The sequence below is a fragment of the Scyliorhinus torazame genome, chromosome 7 (assembly GCF_047496885.1).
Source record: "Scyliorhinus torazame isolate Kashiwa2021f chromosome 7, sScyTor2.1, whole genome shotgun sequence".
NCBI lineage: Eukaryota > Metazoa > Chordata > Chondrichthyes > Carcharhiniformes > Scyliorhinidae > Scyliorhinus > Scyliorhinus torazame.
In genome coordinates, this window is record NC_092713.1 from 106,665,814 (window position 1) to 106,687,212 (window position 21,399).

General features: G+C 46.1%; 1 protein-coding gene across 3 annotated transcripts in view; it reads left to right on the forward strand.

Annotated features, from left to right (window-relative positions):
* Positions 1 to 21,399, forward strand: part of LOC140426433 (cytosolic phospholipase A2-like) — a 251,989-nt gene that overhangs the window by 183,378 nt on the left and 47,212 nt on the right. For all 3 annotated transcript variants that reach the window (XM_072511223.1, XM_072511222.1, XM_072511224.1), the window contains 3 exons: positions 1,237 to 1,351; positions 6,012 to 6,149; positions 10,977 to 11,072. In XM_072511223.1, the coding sequence (XP_072367324.1) occupies positions 1,237 to 1,351; positions 6,012 to 6,149; positions 10,977 to 11,072 (349 nt within the window). The remainder of the gene's footprint in view (positions 1 to 1,236; positions 1,352 to 6,011; positions 6,150 to 10,976; positions 11,073 to 21,399) is intronic.

Here is a 21,399-nt window from a genome sequence, read left to right on the forward strand (position 1 = left end):
GGTTGGAGGTGTTGACCTTGGGTGGGTGCTCTTTCCAGGAGCCAGTGCAGACTCGATGGGCCGAATGGCCTCCTTCTGCACTGTAAATTCTAATGCTATGAATACCATACCGAGTTTCACTCGAGTAGTTAGTTACTCTTCATGCTTGAGTCAAATTATAATAATTAACAGACAGCTCCATAGTGAGAAAAACCCAAATGTCGCAAATAACTTTGACACCGGGAATAGGACTGTGGCTTTACTCTGCACTGTCTCGAAGACTGCTATACCTATTATTTACTCTGATATTTAGGGCAGAATTCTCCCATGGCCCCCACCGGCAGTGGTCAGGCGGGGGGGGGGGAATTTGGCGGGAGTCCAAGAATAGTTTTTAATGCCAACGTGAATTTCCTGTGGGGTCTTCTGCTGGTCCCCGCCATGGCGGATTGGGAAACCCATGTGACCTTCAGTAGTAAGTTAGTAGGTGTACTCTAAGTTGGTTAGTAGGTGCCCCCCCCCCCCCTTGCACCACACTACAAACGGCAGGGCACCCCGGGCCCGATCCCCAGCACGGGCAATGTGCCAGCCTGGCAGTGCTAACCTGTCATTCTGGCAGTGCCATCTGGGTAGCACTACCAGGGTTGCACTGCTAGGGTGTTAGGCTGGCAGTGCCAAGGTGCCCAGGTGACACCAGCATTTCCACGGTGCCAGCCTGTCCAAAGGCCAAACACCCGGAGGCCTCCAAGTGCCGGTACGCCTCTTCCCCTTTAGTGGGGACCAGTACTGATCAGCGCTCGGCTGGGGTCTCCTTGGCAAGTCCGATAGATACTGGGTGGCTGTTCAATCCAGCGTCAGCACAGCTAACCAGATCTAGCCAGGTCTACGAGGCGTATCAGCCGTCAGGAATGCCAGGGGAGGCCCCTCATGGGATCTACCCGCCGGTAGATTCCAGCAGGACCTGGCTGGTAAATGATGCCCGCACACTCTGAGTTGGCCAACGAGAGGTAAATTGCCAGAAAAAGAACTTCTGAATCTGAAAGTGAGGGGAAATAAGTGAAGGACAGAAAGGTAGATTTACAAGAGAAGAAACCTAATTGGTGAAACCTCAGAACTTAATGTATTGCTCAGTTGATTGAAAATCATATTCTCCACTTCTACTCCAAACCATTGGTCAAGAGGAATCCATTTTTTACTGTGTAAAGTATTTGATCGCAGCAAATGTTTTGAAAACGAATTCTCCGGTCTGTTATATTGCAGAGAATGAACTTTAAGATGAGTGAGATGAAAGACAAAATAGGCGACGGTCATTGTCCCATGCCCTTGTTCACCTGTCTCCATGTTAAACCTGATGTGTCTGAGCTCATGTTTGCAGGTAAGTTCTTTCTTCTTATGGACCATTGTAGCTGAGTTATTCCAACAATTAGAATTCGGAAATCCATGCAGAGTTTCATTGCAGAATTAAGAAGAGGTTACTTTTCACTACCAAGCTTGTTTTTCAATAGTATACTCCAATCTGTACTTTGTCATTGGGGGTGGTGGTGGTTCTGTGCGTTGCTTCATTTTATGGGTGTATTTTTTACAAAAAAAAACATATTCTCCTTTTTTCTTCTGTGTTGATATTTTCTATTGATCTACCTTTTCTGCTTTTAGAAAAGATCATTAATTTGAGTCCATGGGAAAATGGAGAGAAACATTGAATGTATTTCCCAAAATGACACAATGAAATTCCCAAGAGCTTCATACTGGGATGCAACCTTGACAACGCACCCAATTTTGCATTCATTTTTCCAAAGTTGCATCCAAGTATCTTTCCAATCACATTAGAATAGACCAACGTTAAAATGGCATAAATTAGCACAAACTATTCTAACGGGTCTGTTTGTCATGTTGAGCCTAAATAGATTAACTCTGTTCATCATCACTCATGCATATCAGCCTGTTTAGGAAGCTTTCCAATTTTAATGTGATAAAAATACTTATAAAAATCCATTAAAAGGATGAGAAAATACAGAGCAAGCTTCAGTGAGTATAAATTTTGATTTAATTGAAAACATGCGTTTAAAAAAACTCGAGAAATAATTCTGTTTCCTACAGGGCCTGACAATCAGGCCATAATGTTGCGGGACCTTCCCCGCTTTCACCCTACTGGTGCTGATTTGTATGAAACTCATATTTAAGAGTTAGGGACTGGGCCAGTTTTATGGGCAGGGGTTCATTGAGGTGGATGGTTTAATGATGGATGTAACAAATCAAAGACACTTGTGACTATTGGAATTACATGAGTAACTCACATAATCGTTTAAGTCACAAAATACGTTATGGAAACTATTTGGGTGCAAATGCCATAACTTGACTTATTCATTCATTGGTTGGGGTTCTCCGTTTGGGAGATTATGAGCAGGATTCTCCGAATGCCAATGCCGAAATCTCATTCGGCGATTGGCCAGAGAATCCGTTCTTGCGTCGAAATCGGGGGCGGTGCTGTTTTTCAGATGCTCTGCCCCCTCAAAAATGGTGTAATCGCTGAGTACGCCGCATGCTGTCGGGACCGCCTCTTAACGTCACCTGAGGCCCTCCCCCAATGCTCTGCCACTGATGGGCCGACTTCGCGACGGCGTGGGGCACGTGTGCTCTCAGTTTTCGGGGACCTCTCATGGCGGCTGTAGACTGTGTCCAGCGCCGCCACAGTCGGGGAGGGGAGCCGTCCCGCTGGCCGGGGGGGTCTTCAACGGAGGCTGGGGGGATTGGTGGGGGGTGGTCCAGGAGTAGCAAGGGGGGGTTACAGGTGGGCACTATCTGGCAGGCCTGGTCCGTGCGCGGCCGGGGCCGTGTTGTACGGCGTGACCGCTGCATGTCGCTGCTGTGTGCATGTGCAGCCACGGACCCGGCAATTCTCCATCCGTATCTGCTGGTAAAGCAGGCTTTATGTGGCGCGGCTGCTAGCCCCCACCGGGCGAAGCATCGGTGCGAGACGGCGCCGACTTTTTGGTCGTAAGCATTGACACATGCTCGAGACATAGCTGTATAATTGGACAATCCAGCGCTATGTTCACCCGCCAGAGGTGAATTGGAACAGAAAGCAATTCAGTGTCCGTCACCATGCAAGTTTATGCACGGCAAGGAATACGAGGGATTCCTGAGGGAAACCTGCTGTCGGGCCATCATTTGGAGCAGGTGGCTTTATAGTGAGGTGGTCAGCCGTGGCCACTGCCCCAGCAATGCAAAGGTTTCCCCCCTTCCCCCAAGTATGGGGGTGAACCGACCTGCCTGCCGAGTCCCTCTGAATAGGTGCAATGCCTCAAGACCAGGGCTAGGGGGGCCCCTCACAGAGACTTCCTCACTAAAGGTACTCCCTACAGAGACTTCCTAACGAAGGGGATACCCCAGAGACCTTCTAACTAAAAGGACCCCACCCCAGAGACTCCTTAACTAAAAGAACCCTCAAAGAAACCCCTGTTTGGAAGCTAGAGAGCAGTTCAGACAGGGGCAGTGTACTGTTGTAACACTCACCTGGGCATATACTTGCTGGCTCAGACAGAGTAAGCACCACAAGCCCATTCCTGGAATGAAAGAGAAAAGCAGTGACTTGTGTTTAAACCCCTCAGGTCTTTTAGCTGCAAGCCATTCATACATTTCTCATAGTGGGCTGTGATTGGCAGCTTCCACAAACACAGCAGTTAACCTTATTTCATTCATCCCCCTTCATCGATGAGTAATTCTGAAGTGCTGTAACCGCAACGTTTATAAACATCAAGAACTTCAAAGAGAGTTAAGTGCAATCCAATCACCCCCCTTCATGCTTCAGTGCTTTGAAGTGCTGAGCTGGAAATTGACAGTCGGTTTGGCACTGGACGCGAACCTTGATGTGAAATGAAAAATGAAAATCGCTTATTGTCACAAGTAGGCTTCAAATGAAGTTACTGTGAAAAGCCCTTAGTCGCCATATTCCGGCGCCTGTTCAGGGAGGCTGGTACGGGAATTGAACCCGCGCTGCTGGCCTTGGTCTGCTTTACAAACCAGCTATTTAACCCACTGTGCTAAACCAGCCCCTTTTACGGCCTGACGTCCAATTCTCCGCCCAATCTCAATCTGGGTTGCCAGCATCACAGGGTGGAGAATCAAGGCTATTGTAAACCAGGAAAGCTGATTCTATTGGGAAAATAGGATAATGTAATTGACAGTTTGCAAATGGGCCTCAAGCCTATGGCTGAATGAAATGCAGGGCTTGATTTCATGGTGGGTGTGCAGGCCAGGGTGCCTGTAAAATTACCCACTCAATTTTACAGGGAGGTGGGCCAAGCTTCTTGTGACCACTTAATGGCCGCTTCCTGCCTGGTACTTGGCAGAGAAATGGTGCCTCCATTCCCTCGCCCTGTTTGCTGATCAGGGGCAATCCCATCCCAGGTGCTCCGCAGCCCCCACTCGCCTCTGCTCCGCTTCCAGTGACGCTGCTGGGACTAAAAAACTGCCGGGCAATCAAACTGGTCATTAGCTCGCTGAGGTGGGACTTCCTGAGTGAGGGGCAGAAGACTCGCCTCCAGCTAATTAAAGCTCCTTTGATGGTTAATAGCTATGGGGCAGCTAGCATCAGCGAGGTGCTGAGGTAGGAAATCCCACATACCTGTTCAATTCTGTCTGCAGTAGACTACATATAACATGCAATATAGGTCAAATTATAGCATTTGGGTCCAAATAGTTCTGTAACCTGGGTGCAAACCAATTCTATGGTATGAAAGACGAAGAAACTTTGACATGATATGAATGCTGCATTACAGATGTGAGATTCTCACTTTAAATCAAATAGGACAGGAGTGCCCAAGCTAAGGCCTGTGAGATACTTATAACCTTCAACACCCGAGCACCCAGCTGCTGAAGTTGGAGCAACTTGCCTGTTTGTGCTTTGATTTCTGATTTGTTAGTTTGATTTTATGAAGCTGCAGGTTTTGAAAGGGAAAGTCCATTGAAGGATAATTCTGGAATGTGAAATTAGTGAACATCAATTGCTGGAGATGCACAGGAATTAATAGGGACAAGGGGCGGGATTCTCCGATATCGGCGTGATGTCCGCCGACCGGCACCAAAAACGGCGCGAATCAGTCCGGCATCGCGCCGCCCCAAAGGTGCGGAATTCTCCGCATCTTGAGCGGCTAGGCCCGAGCCGGACTGATTTCCGCCCCACCGGCTGGCGGGAAAGGCCTTTGGTGCCCCGCCAGCTGGCGCGAAACTGACTTTGCCGGGCGGCGCATGCGCGGGAGCGTCAGCGGCCGCTCACGGCATCCCCGCGCATGCGCAGTGGAGGGGGTCTCTTCCGCCTCTGCCATGGTGGAGACTATGGCGAAGGAGGAAGGAAAAGAGTGCCCCCACGGCACAGGCCCGCCCGTGGATCGGTGGGCCCCCATCGCAGGCCAGGCCACCGTGGAGGCACCCCCCGTGTCCCGCCGTCCCAAAGGTGGTTCAATCCACGCCGGCTGGCGTGGGTTGACAGCGGCGGGAATTCGGCCCATCGCGGACCGTAGAATCGCCGGGGGATTGCCGCCGACCGGCGCGGCGCGATTCCCTCCCCCGCCGAATCTCCGGTGGCCGCGAATTCGCAACACGGCGGGGGCGGGATTTACGCCGGCCCCCGGCGATTTTCCGACCCAGTGGGGGGTTGGAGAATCGCGCCCGAGATATCCAATTTCACATGTGTCCCTGAGACTCCATTAATATCCGGATGTGGCCACAAAGATAGTATATCCTATCAAACATAGCCCCTTATGCTGAAGTGAAAGATTTGTCATACAATGTTGACCCTAAAAGGTGTGCTTAGAATTTATAAATTGATGATTGACACATCCCCGCGGTGTGTTTGTCAGGGTTTCCCATTTTATATATCCCCCCCTGCTGGGAAACCTGAGGTGGGGGTTCGCTGTCGGTGCAACCTAAGGATCCCGCCAATAAGAATCGCCGGAAAATACAGGAAATTATTATGAACAAACTGACAATCATTCATTCTGACTCTCACTTCCTTCATTTATTTCTTTAACTCACAGACTGGGTGGAGTTCAGTCCATACGAGATTGGAATGGCAAAATACGGAACGTTCATGCATCCTACCATCTTTGGCAGCAAGTTCTTCATGGGAACAGTGGTGAAGAAATACGAAGAAAATCCACTTCATTTCTTAATGGGTATTTTTCACCAAAGAACTTATAGTAAAAATGGCCATTCTTAGTCAATTTCTCTTCAGATTAAACAGGCAAATAGAGTTGTCACCAAGTGTTGATCTGGGCAGTCCAATTTTTGAAATTTATGAATCAAATTGAAGAATAATTTTTTTAATGAGCCCATTATTTCCACACATTTCAACCCCTCCACAGCCCTTGTCCGCCATCCAGTTATGGATGAGTCACAATTTCCTGCAGTTTAACTTCGGGAGACTAACCTATCGTTCTCAGCATCCATCACAACCTTTGTATCCTTGTCACTGATTCCACATCTCTCCCTAGCCACTGACTCAGGTTCAACTAAGCTATTCACAAACTTGGCATCATATTTGACCTTGAACTGAACTTCCAACCTCATATCCTCTCCATCACTGATACAGTCTTTCCACTTACATTGAGGAATGTCACCATGTTGCCTACTATCTAAGGGTACGGAGTCTAACTAGGGAGTATAATGGTTGCACCTTTTAATCTAAGCTAAATATCATCGCTTTCACACTGCACAAGTCCAACCTTTTAATAGCTAGATTGACTTTAGTAAGATACTTTAGCAAAACAACACTAAATGTGAATTGTTAACCAGCTAGAGTTTTCAAATAGCAAATTCACTTCATTCCTTCAACTTCAAAACACTCTTTGTAAATGAGAAAAATAGTAAATTATTATCACTAACCAGGACAAAGCAGTCCATTTTCTTAGTACCCCATCCACTGATTAAACATTGACTTCCTCAAGCATTGGCGAACCTTTAGCTGCAGTGCATAGTCTTTGCAGCAAGTCACCCATGCTTCTTCAGCAGCACCTCCCAAACCTGTGAACTCTACCATCTAGAAGACCAAGATCAGTAGGAGAATGGGAACACCACCACCCCCGAGTTATGCATTATCCTGACTTGGACAAAAGTTGCTGTCCCTTCTTGTTGTTGGTTAATATCCTGAAATTCCTGACCTGACAATATTGTGGAGCACATTTGCAGTGGTTGAAGAAGATACCCAACTGTTACCTTCTCAAGGGCAATAAATGATGGCCTTGCCAGTGACATTCACTGCCCAAGAATATGTTTTTTAAAACCTGCAGCTCTGTTCCAATCAGTGAACTAAAAGTATGTGTTTGTACTCCATCTTAATATTGAAGCAGAACAAGACTTGGGGTGGGATTTTATGGCCCCACCCATCGGTGGAATCTTCCACTCCCGCCAAAGTTAATGGATTTTTAAATAGGTCGCCACATTATCCGGCTCTGCCCCCGCCACAATGGAGCTGGAAAACTCTGCCCTTGGATTCATTTGGTAAGCATTGAGGGATGGTTTAGCTCAGTGGGCTAGACAGCTAGTTTGTAATGCAGAACAAGCCCAGCAGCGCAGGTTCAATTCCCGTACCAGCTGAGAATTCTGAATTCACCCTCTGTGTACCCGAACAGGCGCCGGGATGTGGCGACTAGGGGCTTTTCACAGTAACTTCATTGCAGTGTTAATGTAAGCCTATTTGTGATAACAAAAGATTTCTATTATTATTACAAAAGACTTGCTTACCTTTCACTGGGGACCATCCTGACTGATCACCTCATCTTAGACCATAAGACATAGGAGCAGAATTAGGCCACACGGCCCATCGAATCTGCTCCGCAATTCAAACATGGCTGATATTTTCTCATCCCCATTCTCCTGCCTTCTCCCCATAACCCCTGATCCCCTTATTAATCAAGAACCTATCTATCTCTGATTTAAAGACACTCAGTGATTTGGCCTCCACAGCCTGAGTTCCACAGGTTCACCAGCCTCTGGCTGAAGAAATTCCTCCTCATCTCAGTTTTAAAGGATCGTCCCTTTAGTCTGAGATGGTGTCCTCGGGTCTTCCAAAGGAAATTAGCAGATAATCTGGGATTGGCCAATTGAGCTGACAGTGAAACTCCCTTCATCCTTGAGTGTAGCTTATTGGAAATCATGTTCTGCTATTTTTCAAATGAATGGGGCCCATTTTCAAAAAATGTGGCAATTTTGAATGAGTGATAGTGCAAAAACAGCTACCCATATGCACTTCTCCCTATTCACATGGGGTCATAAATGTCAACTGACATTTATTGATTAAGTTCACAAATGACAACATTCTGCAAACTGAGCTGTCTAGTGGACATCTCGCTCCTTCCAAATATCTGGCTGCTGTCGTAGCTTTAGTTTCTTTTGAGTTAAAGTTAACTTGAAGGTAAAACTTTTGATATAAATGATCTCAAGACAATAGTGTTCCCAGCCAGGGAACACCAGTATTAGTAACAGTTTCAGTTTAAGGAATGATTTATTGATACTGCATTATTACTTCAACCTGTGTCATTAAAAGGGAAGGAGAAGCAATTCCCTCTCTTTCTCTTCCATCTCCATGAATCTGAAGCTTTTATTACAGAAATTGATTTTTTTGGAGTAAGTATAGGTAGTTCACAGCCAAACAATGCTGATTAAAAATATAAATCAATTGAATATTTCTATGCATTCTCTAATGCATGTAACCAGACAGCTTTGGATAACTTAATTTGTTGTGCGAAAAACAATGGCCTTGTTGATGAACAATTGCTAGCTGTAATGGGAGAACAGTCAGATTTGTATTTTAGAAGGTTAAGACCAAAGGGTTCCCTTCACTTGATCATCTCTAGAACCAGGCATACAATCTCTTCATAATCCCAGAATCATAGAATTGTTACAACACAGAAGGAGGTCATTCGGTCCATCATGTTTCTACAAATATATAAAACAAAAAAGAGTGGCAAAGGTAAATATTGGTCCTTTAGAGGATGAGAAGGGAGATTTAATAATGGGAGATGAGGAAATGGCTGAGGAACTGAACAGGTTTTTTGGGTCAGTCTTCACAGTGGAAGACACAAATAACATGCCAGTGACTGATGGAAATGAGGCTATGACAGGTGAGGACCTTGAGAGGATTGTTATCACTAAGGAGGTAGTGATGGGCAAGCTAATGGGGCTAAAGGTAGACAAGTCTCCTGGCCCTGATGGAATGCATCCCAGAGTGCTAAAAGCGATGGCTAGGGAAATTGCAAATGCACTAGTGATAATTTTCCAAAATTCACTAGACTCTGGGGTGGTCCCGGCGGATTGGAAATTAGCAAACATGACACCACTGTTTAAAAAAGGAGGTAGGCAGAAAGCGGGTAATTATAAGCCAGTGAGCTTAACTTCGGTAGTAGGGAAGATGCTGGAATCTATCATCAAGGAAGAAATAGCGAGGCATCTGGATGGAAATTGTCCCATTGGGCAGACGCAGCATGGGTTCATAAAGGGCAGGTCATGCCTAACTAATTTAGTGGAATTTTTTGAGGACATTACCAGTGCGGTAGATAACGGGGAGCCAATGGATGTGGTATATCTGGATTTCCAGAAAGCCTTTGACAAGGTGCCACACAAAAGGTTGCTGCATAAGATAAAGATGCATGGCATTAAGGGGAAAGTAGTAGCATGGATAGAGGATTGGTTAATTAATAGAAAGCAAAGAGTGGGGATTAATGGGTGTTTCTCTGGTTGGCAATCAGTAGCCAGTGGTGTCCCTCAGGGATCTGTGTTGGGCCCACAATTGTTCACAATTTACATAGATGATTTGGAGTTGGGGACCAAGGGCAATGTGTCCAAGTTTGCAGACGACACTAAGATGAGTGGTAAAGCAAAAAGTGCAGAGTATACTGGAAGTCTGCAGAGGGATTTGGATAGGCTAAGTGAATGGGCTAGGGTCTGGCAGATGGAATACAATGTTGACAAATGTGAGGTTATCCATTTTGGTAGGAATAACAGCAAAAGGGATTATTATTTAAATGATAAAATATTAAAACATGCTGCTGTGCAGAGAGACCTGGATGTGCTAGTGCATGAGTCGCAAAAAGTTGGTTTACAGGTGCAACAGGTGATTAAGAAGGCAAATGGAATTTTGTCCTTCATTGCTAGAGAGATGGAGTTTAAGACTAGGGAGGTTATGCTGCAATTGTATAAGGTGTTAGTGAGGCCACACCTGGAGTATTGTGTTCAGTTTTGGTCTCCTTACTTGAGAAAGGACATACTGGCACTGGAGGGTGTGCAGAGGAGATTCACTAGGTTAATCCCAGAGCTGAAGGGGTTGGATTACGAGGAGAGGTTGAGTAGACTGGGACTGTACTCGTTGGAATTTAGAAGGATGAGGGGGGGGGTGGGGATCTTATAGAAACATATAAAATTATGAAGGGAATAGATAGGATAGATGTGGGCAGGTTGTTTCCACTGGCGGATGAAAGCAGAACTAGGGGGCATAGCCTCAAAATAAGGGGAAGTAGATTTAGGACTGAGTTTAGGAGGAACTACTTCACCCAAAGGGTTGTGAATCTATGGAATTACTTGCCCAGTGAAGCAGTAGAGGCTCCTTCATTAAATGTTTTTAAGGTAAAGATAGATAGTTTTTTGAAGAATAAAGGGATTAAGGGTTCTGGTGTTTGGGCCGGAAAGTGGAGCTGAATCCACAAAAGATCAGCCATGATCTCATTGAATGGTGGAGCAGGCCCGAGAGGCCAGATGGCCTACTCCTGCTCCTAGTTCTTATGTTCTTATGTCTGCACTGGCTGTCTGAATGAGCAATTTATTTGGTGCCATTTTCCCGCCTCCCTCCATAACCCTGCACACTGTACCTTTTCAAGTAACAGCTTGATGTCCTTGATTGAATTTGCCTCCGTCACACTCTTAGGCAGTGCATTCCCGACCGTAACCACTGTCTGAAAAAGTTTTGTTCTCACTTTCATTTTGACCTTTTCTTCCTCTTGCGTTGTTAGGTGTTTGGGGCAGTGCTTTCTCCATATTATTTAACCGGGTGCTTGGAGTTACCAGTTCCAACAATCAAGGCTCCACCACTATGGAGGAAGAACTAGGTATTGTACACTTATATAATCTTTCAAATCATACTATTGTATTGCTGATCAGATTTTCCGCGGGGGGGGGGGGGGGATCCAAATAGTGACTATTGCCCAAATTTGCAATTTCATCGCCTTCTCTGTTTCAAAATTACATTTCTATTTTTTTAAACTAAAATTGAATGTGTTGATAGGCGAATTGTGCTATATTCCTATTTAATATTATTCATAAGGAAATATTAGGCTTCCTTGCATTTCATGTTATCACAGTATTATTCCAGCTAACTTGGGGAAAGAAACAATTACACCTCTGCATTTTCACTAGACATTGTGACATTTACACAAATTCTGATGTGGGGCAGTCAATAAAGCTTGCAGATGTTTCCATTGAGGTGACTTCATTATAATGAGGACTCAGTTGACGTTATTTTAACTCCATTCATTGTTCACATTATTGTATATTCATTCATATCTGCTGTGCCTGAGGGTGGGTCCTTTGCTCATTGTCTGCTGAAACTTCAGCCTGAGCTGTTTTTTTGTCAGTGATGGTTTACCATTGCCTTCCACTCTAAGGCACAGATGAGGAGTCATGTCCAGTGTCTACCTCGGGTGGATCGTGAATCAGACCTGCGCTGTTGCTGTTATTCTGAACCCTACAAACCATCTAAGCTAACTGGCCACCGCTCCTGTTGTATTAATGTAATAAAATGTTAGCAATGATTCTTGTTGAACTGGAATGAGGAAAATGGGGCGGGATTCTCCGACCCCACGCCGGGTCGGAGAATCGCCGGAGGGGTGTGCACATCCCGCGACGCCTCTCCAATGCCAATGGCGCCGGCGCGGTCAGTTCCCCCGGTGATTCTCCGTGCTCGATGGGCCGAGTGCCCGCCGAGTTCGGCTGGGTCCCGCCGGCGTCGTTTGTGTGTGGTCCTACCCGGCGGGACCTCGCCGTTCATGCTGCGGGGGCCATCCTGGTGTGGGGGGGCGGGGGGATCCGACTACGGGGGGGGGGGGATCTCCACGGTGGCCTGGCCTGTGATCGGGGCCTACCGATCAGCGGGTGGGCTAATCCCGGGGGGTCCTGTGTTCCTCCGCGCTGGGCCCCTGTAGGGCTCCGCCATGTTGGCAGGGGGCCGGTGCGGAGAAAGCAACCCACGCGCATGCGCAGACTCGCGCCGGCCACAGCACGCATGCGCGGATTCGCGCTGGCTATGGCACGCATGCGCGGACTCGCGTCGCCCGTGCTGGTGCCCGTATTGGAAGCTGGAGCTGCATAGGCTCTCCAGTGCCATGCTGGCTCCCTGTGCAGCGCAGGATCGCTGGTCCTCGGGGCCAGATGTCACCGTCGTAAAATGCTCCGGCGTTTACGACGACGTCAACACTTAGCCCCAGGATCGGAGAATCCCGCCCACGGTGTGCCATTCTGGCTCATGACAGGGAGTTGGCATCAGCCACCTGTTTGTAAAGTGTAACAAAAACAGAAAATGTTGAAAGAACTCAGTCAGGTAGCATCTGTGGAGAGAATAATGGAGTTGAATATTATGATGCATATGATTCTTCTTCAGAGTTAAAGAGAGGTAGAAATGTAATGGATTTTAAATGTTTAAGAGGGGGTGGAGCTGGTGGAGCAAAACAAAAGGCCAGGGATATGTTGCTTATGTATGACCATTTTAAGTGCGAGGGAGGGGGGGGGGGGGGGTGAAGAAAAAAATAATTAACAAAATTTAACAATGTAAAAATTGAAACAAGAACCCTCCCTGGTTTGTGTGCCTCAGCTCTTGAATGGAATGTTTTATTGTGTCACCGGGGAAACCTGGGCACGGAAGGCACTGCAGGAAACTTTTGTCCCGAGGAATCTCCTGGCCCCGATTTATATTTTGCCCCCTTCAGCAGTGGTTTAAAATTCTTCATTTGAGAGCTTTTGTCACTACATTCTTTCTATTCAAGGTCCCAACAAAGCCAACCTTTGTGAAACATGGGATTACACACTCTGATTGATCAGGAAAACTGGAAGCTGAATACCTTAGCTGAGTTAAGGAGCGGTGCAAAATGCTCCGGGACCTTGAGGTGGCTGCCCCTCTGCCAGCCACTTCTGCTGCAAACAAATCAACAAGTTAAAATTCTGCCCTGAGAGTCTGAACGAGGAAGTACAAATTAAAATACTGAACCATGTACTGAATGTGAAATGCAGTGAGGAAAAGAAAGAGGTATTAACAAAGACATGAAAAAGGTAAAAAAAAAAAGTTTTAAATAACTTGATTATGCTGAAGGAATGAGACTCCACATTTATAAAATTAAATTTTCATGGCCAGAGTGTTTTTTTGGGTAGTAATTTAGATTTACCATGATAAAAAAATAACTTGCACCTGAATGTAGGAGCTCCTACTTTGTCTGTTGTGCTCAGTGAGTAACTAGTGGGGTGGGGGGGGGGGGGGGGGGGGGGGGGGGGTGGCGTCGGTAGTGCAACTTTACACCCTTCGTGTGTTTGAATGTTGAGTCTCTCAGTGGGGGTACCATTTGCAGTGAAACTTGTGGAGAAGTAGGACAGTTCAGACAGCAACCTTTGGATTTCTGTACTGCACACCCGTGGACTTGGGAACAATAATGATGAGTGCTGAATCTCACCATTATTCTTGAATACAAAATCTGTAAAGCAACTGACAGTGAATTGCTGGATCGGAATAAAATCCTGAGATCTGATGACAGAAAGGAAGCTAATGACCTTGTGGAATCCTTGGAATCACTTTGTAGACCCACTGGAGTCTGTGGGGTCAGGTGTGGAAATCCTTTCTTAAGTTTCTCATTTTAAAAGTACAGGATGCTTTGACGATAGATGTTGTTTTTAGTGCTCCAGAAAGGGTCAGACCTTTAATTTGTAAGGCAAGTAATTCCATCACACAGGACTTTCCGACTATTTCACATGTAGTGCAATGCATTTGAAATGCTTTTGCTATGCAGGCGACGTAATAAATAGCGCTGTGCTATTTCCAGTCTCTCCTCAGTCTGCAGTCTGGAGGCTAATAAAGAGTGACGCACATTGTTTATCTGTATCAGACAGCACTCAATAATTTATAGCATCAATTTATGGAGAGTTTCCTGTGTGCGAAATCGAGTTCCATCAGGTCAGCATGTGAAATGATAGCGACTTCCACTGAGGAAACATCTAAACTCTCAAATTCAAACTGAACTTTGCTAACTTACTGTAACTTTATAACCTCCCCATTTACATGAAGCAACATTGAGTTAATTAAATGTCATGAGCGAGTTAGTGACTTACCCTACAGGATGTTGAATCAGGCATTTTCCAAAAGCTTCAATTTATTAATAATAATAATCGAATAATCTTTATTAGTGTCACAAGTAGGCTTACATTAACATTGCAATGACGTTACTGTGAAAGTCCCCTAGTCGCCACACTCTGGCACCTGTTCGGGTACACTGAGGGAGAATTCAGAATGTCCAATTCACCTAACAAGCACGTCTTTCAGGACTTGTGGGAGGAAACCGGAGCACCCGGAGGAACCCACGCAGACATGGGGAGAACATTCAGATTCCGCACAGACAGTGACCCAAGCCTGGATTCGAACCTAGGACCCTGGAGCTGTGAAGCAACAGTGCTAACCACTGTGCTACCGTGATTTCAATTGGGAGTCTGCATTGAGTTAGACCATATCCACTAACGATTGTGAAAGGGTTGCTAGAAAGTATCTTCAGTTCCCTGGGATGAAAAGAAAAATTAGCCAGGGTTCCCATTCTCTCTGACGTTCCAGTAATTTCTGTTCAAAAGTGTATGTTATGTGGAGTTCAGAGGAAGATACTTGACAGAATAGCAAGGGATTAAAAGAGGTCAGAATAATAAGTGCAATCGAACCAAATGGAAACTATGTCCCATAGCGAGCATGTTTAGCAGCACCAAGAAACACCACGCTATCTAACCCGACTCCAGTTAGATACGGGGCCTCAGCGAGGAACACACATTCAAGCCCGCACATAGTCCCGTTTTCTGCACTGAGGAGCCATGCTCGCCTAAACGCCTCAGTGCCGAGAGAGATCAGGACATCATTTATTCTCTCGACCCCCGAACCGCACCTCACGTGCATAGAGCAACCCCGGGCCCATCACCAGCACACAAAGAATGCCAGCTTGGCACCTTGTCAGTGCTTCTGCCAGCTGGCAATGCCACCTGGGCACCTTGGTAGTGCCAGGCTGGCACCCAGGTGGCACCAGCAGTACCAGGGTGCCACCCTGCCCAGAGGGCATGCATCTGGGGGCTTCTGATCTACTGGGAGACCCCCAGGAGTGCCGTTCCATCTGGTCCTCGTTTGTGGGGACCAGTACTGAATGGCGCTCGCCCGAAGTCTCCAAGGCGAAGGGGATAGATCCCAATGCCTTGGTTACCTCAGGGAACTGTATATTAGAATGAGACTAGCTGTCTCGCACTAATGTGCAGATTTGCCAAAAAATGATTCCACCCACAATGGGCAGGCTTCACATTATGACATCTTTGATCTCGCGAGGCGTGGCGAGCCGGATGGATCCCGGGAGTGGGGTCTCCTGGCATTTACAGCCCACGTTGCGCCGTAGCACGCTGCTTTTCGGGCGCAGCGTAGCCGGTAGATCGGGCACAGTATGTAATGCTATTTTAGTTTTTAAATTTTATGGATTACTTTTCAGCATCTCTTATGGGCTTACCAAATAATATCTTTCTCTTCCCCTGAAAAAGATCCTGAGTTAGCATTAAAAACATTAAATATTTGCACATATGAATAGGCAATTTTATAAAACAGCAGAGACACAAATTACTTTATTTTTGTGAAAAAAGAATACTCTTGAATCTGGCACCAAATCTAAGAGAACACCAAAAATCCAACAATGGTGGTGTCATCCAGCAAGGTGAGCTGCCAGTTAGTTATATTGAAGTATTCTCACAGACAGCAAAATAAGAAGTAAAATGCATTGAACTGCTCACTTTTCATTACAGTTTTTACAGAAACTGAAATAAATGTTTGGGTCATACACATGGAATTACTGTGAAAGCTGAAATATTATAAACAATTTTTAAATAATTATCATAATATTTGTTTTTTATCATAATGGAGAATGATATCTTACAAAGATGAAATTAGTTTTTCATGGGCAATGGGAGAGTTTGGCAATAATTCTGAACTTAGTATACCTTTAAAAACCCAGTTATGCGTCATTCAGTAAGATGTAACTTTTTCAAGGGGTTTCACAAGAAGAGTACTAGCATAAAAAGACACATTCTCATCAATGCAATGATATTCACTTGAGTTCAGTCTGGTGGTGCAGGGGGAGCATGAAGAGTACACCCTATGGGGAATCATAGAATCACTGACAACTCCTGGATTTCCATGTTTACCTGTGCATGCATGGATTCCAGGGGCGAGATGCTGCGACCCCCCAATGGGTCGGAGAATCGCCGGGGGCTGGCGTGAATCCAGCCCCCGCCAGTTGCCGAAGTCTCCGGCACCGGATATTCTGCGGGGGCGGGAATCGCGTCACGCCGGTTGGCGGGCCCCCCCCGCGCGATTCTCCGGCCCAGATGGGCCGAAGTCCCGCCGCTAAAATGCCTGTCCCGCCGGCGTAAATTAAACCACCTACCTTACCGGTGGGACAAGGCGGCGCGGGCGGGCTCCGGGGTCCTGGGGGGGCGCGGGGCAATCTGGCCAAGGGGGGTGCCCCCACGGTGGCCTGGCCCGCGATCGGGGCCCACCGATCCGCGGGCGGGCCTGTGCCGTGGGGGCACTCTTTCCCTTCCGCCTCCGCCACGGTCTCCACCATGGCGGAGGCAGAAGAGACTCCCTCCACTGCGCATGCGCGGGAATGCCGTCAGCAGCCGCTGACGCTCCCGCGCATGCGCCGCCCGGAGATGTCATTTCCGCGCCAGCTGGCGGGGCACCAACGGCCTTTTCCGCCAACTGGCGGGGCGGAAATTCGTCCGGCGCCGACCTAGCCCCTTAAGGTTGGGGCTCGGCCCCCAAAGATGCGGAGCATTCCGCACCTTTTGGGCGGCGCGATGCCCGTCTGATTTGCGCCATTTTGGGCGCCAGTCGGCGGACATCGTGCCGTTTCTGGAGAATTTCGCCCCAGAAGTTGGTGTCTTTTTTTGAATAATGACGGTCATACTGACCGGTTGCCATCATCACAAGTACAAAATCCCAGCTAATAAATTGCTCTTTGATCTCACTATGGGTGTAACCCGAGTATTTCAGAAATGCTAATGGTTTCAGGAGAAGGTCAATGTTACACTGAGCAAAGGGCACAGAATCATCTCCACAAATTATCTTAACCACTGAGAATGGGCCGCAATCATTTGCTGGTCCTGCTCACATAGTTATTGTCACTGACCAGATACCAGTACAAGAGCTGACAGTACAGATCTGGTCAGCTGGTACATGTCTCACTTTGCACTCCCTCTAACGTAGAAAAATACGACCACAGATTTGTTGTATCTCTGTGTGATTAAATTAGCTGCTGTGCACTGGTTTATAGCTCCATTTTCCCTGTGTTCTTTCATGATCCCCTTAGTCTCAGTCTCGATCTAGAAATTCCTTTCCTTTGTACCTCAGGAAACTAATGATGATTATGAACCTTAAGCAATCCAGAGCTAATCAGTCTGCAGATATCAGCTCGGCTGTACAACAGTCAGGTTTAGTTGATGTTTACAAAAAGCAACTGCAATGAGTCATGCTCAGTAATAAAGTAACACTTAAAATACTAAAAATCTGAAATCATGAAAGGTCAGCACAAATTCAGGCAGATTTATGTTTGTATATCTTTGGGTTTGGTTTCTGAAGTATCAACTTCCCCGATCAGGGTTTGTTTGCATCTTGCGTCATTCTGCACTGTGAAATATTGCAATTGCTTGGTTTTTTTAAAAATTCAATTTATCAAAAGTGCGATTATATGGGCTGAAAGCAGACCATTGGTCTTGCAATATCAAAGGAAGTATTTTCAGATTCCAAGATGAGGTGCAGCCTCTAATCAAGCAGTGATCATTCAATTTAAATCAAATATGATTCCCTACATTTGGTTGAATGATGTAGCTTGCAAATGGGTGCAGCTCTCTTTCAAAAATGAAACAGATCCCTAGAGCAGCAACAGCACTGCTTAAACAGCATGCAGTCAGTTTCTAGTCACATGTGCCTGTTAGAAATTCTGAGTCCTGTGTTCAAAATGGTTTCATATGCAGTACCGTCAGTTTCTCCCATAAGAGGATCCTATATAATCAGCAGTTTACTTCTGCTATCCAACTTCTAACCCAATGGTGGCATATCTGAAGAGACTTTAATGGTGAAACTCTTGCCATACAAACTGGATATACCCCAATCACCTGAAAGCTACACTGATTTAAACCAGGAAAAAAATGTCAATTAAAAATCTGATTTATTTTCTAATTGTCAAATAAGAAAGCAGAATAAAATTCAGAGTAAATCTTGTACATTGACGTAATTCATATTGTTCCTATTATGATTCCAGACCAGACCCCAACAGTTGCTAGGATACTGGACAGAAATATTTTATTTAATTTGTAAAACTGTGAGGAATGGATACTTCACTCCAGGAGTGATTCCACACCCAAATGGGAATATGGTATATTAAAATGAACTTTGTTACTAACACAGGATTAAAATAACTTTAACATCTCACAAGAAAATAGCTTGGAATTACCCGTTAAACAATTCTTAACAATGACAATGAAATACTAAATTCTAACTCCTACCTTTTATCTCCACTCAAGCAAAACTCATCTCCCGTCAAAATCCACTTTCACATACAGCTAGTCAACCCCGGAATACTTGCTGTAAAAAGGACAGCATGGTGGCGCAGTGGTTAGTGCTGCTGTCTCACGGCGCTGAGGTCCCAGGTTCGATCCCGGCTCTGGGTCACTGTCCGTGTGGAGTTTTGCACATTTTCCCCGTGTTTGCGTGAGTTTCACCCCCACAACCCAAAGATGCAAGGTAGGTGGATTGGCCATGCTAAATTGCCCCTTAATTGGAAAAAATAAATTGGGTACTCTAAATTTTTTTTTTCAATACTTGCTGTAAAAATAAGACCATAAGACATAGGAGCGGAAGTAAGGCCATTCGGCCCATCGAGTCCACTCCACCATTCAATCATGGCTGATTTCAACTCCATTTACCCGCTCTCTCTCCATAGCCCTTAATTCCTCGAATAAATAGCTTATTGTCACAAGTAGGCTTCAGTGAAGTTAATGTGAAAAGCCCCTAGTCGCCACATTCCAGCACCTGTTTAGGGAGCCCGGTACGGGAATTGAACCTTCGCTGACGGCATTATTCTGCATTCCAAGCCAGCTGTTTAGCCCACTGTGCTAAACCAGCCCCAAGATGTCTTGGATAAACCACTTTGAGAGAGAGATCATTCAGAAATCAGCTTGCAGATTCTTGCCTGTGTCAAATGACTGTTTAGCCCGCCAGCCATTTAAGAAACTGCTGTTCTGCCCACAGGCAAAATCGTTTTAACTAAACTTCTTTGAGAGAAATTGCTAGTCTGTTTACCGAAACGGAACTCCAAAACTCAACACCTGACTGCTTCAGCCCCTGGCTCCTCCCATTAACCACATCTTCTTACTAAAGCTAAACACAATGGCCGGAATTCTCCAGCTGTTGCGATTCACTTTTCCTGTCGGCAGCACACAACCATCAGGTTTCCCAGTGGCGAGGGGTGGTTATATTTTATTTTATCTTTTAAAATAAATTTAGAGTACCCACTTATTTTTTTTTCCAATTAAGGGCCAATTTAGCATGGCCAACCCATCTATCCTGCACAACTTTGGGTTGTGGAGGGGAAACCAATGCAGATACAGGGAGAATTTGCAAACTCCACACAGCCAGTGACCCGGGGCTGGGATCGAATCTCAGTGCCATGGGACAGCAGTGCTAACCACTGTGCCACCGTGCTGCTCTGGCGTGGGGTGGGATTTCTTTTCATGGGAAATCCAATTGACAAGCGGCGGGGAAGATAGAAACCCACTGCCCGTGATCGCGTGCCACTGAGAAACACGCAGATGGGAAAGCCAAGAATCCAGCCTAATGTGTGTAGTTATCCACTCCCCAGGGAACCTTATTTATATAAACAAAATTCCATTAGCCCTACTTCAGGTACACAATATACATGGTTGGAATGAATGAGGATTTCATTTTGACGATTCTTTAATTCACCTATTTAGCCCAAGTCTCTGCTAGTCTTGTAAACCAGAATTTTAAAACAGATCACTGCAGCAGTGACACACTAACCTAGTTTCCTCTTGAGGGGCACTTGCTCCTCTTCACATCTTCTAAAACTAAACTAAACCATCTATTCCTATATTTTTGTTAGTTGAACAGGAGTCAGCAGTTCAAGCTCTAACTCCCAGTTTTTTCTCGTAGCCAATATGAATATTACACTCTGGGTATAGTCTCTAGAAATTACCTCATTATTCTTATTGGACAGTTTATGGCAGTAACCCAACATTTCAGTGAATCTTCTATCTAGGTTGTGGCAGGGGATCAAGAGAAGCCTCGTGGAAATTCAATCTTGTGTTCTTTTCCACATAGCCTGAACCTAGTGAATTCATCAAAGTTTTTTTTTAAATTTAGAGTACCCAATCCATTTTTTCCAATTAAGGGACAATTTAGAGTGGCCATTCCACCTAGCCTGCACATCTTTGGGTTTTGGGGGCAAGACCCACGCAAACACGGGGAGAATGTGCAAACTCCACACGGACAGTGACCCAGAGCCGAAATCGAACCTGGGACCTTGGCGCCGTGAGGCAGCAGGGCTAACCCACTGCGCCACCGTGCTGACCCTGAATTCATCAAAGTTAAACTGTTGTCATGACAAGGACTGTGGAGTGAACCTTGCAGAGTCTTCTCCATCGGACCCCGCAGGAAAGCTTTAGATCCTCCTCCCCCAGGCTCCCTAGCAAACCCTCCTGTGCCCCTTCCCTGCATCTTACTTTGGTACCAGCAACTATTCCCTGGTTCTGTCAAGCAGCCTCTTCCTGCCTAAAATGCCACCGACACCCATCGGCCTGTTGTTATTCAGCATGCAGATGGAGCCCTGGATTAAAATTGCTGCCATGGACAAGGGAGGGCTGTGGGTTGGTGCTCACTGCTCCAGAATGGAACAGAATGGAGGAGTGAGGCACATTATGGGGGGGGGGCTGCTGGATTACATGGGAGGTATGGAATTGGGGATGGAAAGGAAGAAGTGGTGAAATGGATGTGTAAAGAGGATGATATGAATGGAATGGCTATGGCATGAGAGGATAGTACGGGAAGGATGGAATGGGGATTTAAAGAAGTACAGTTGCAGTAAAGAT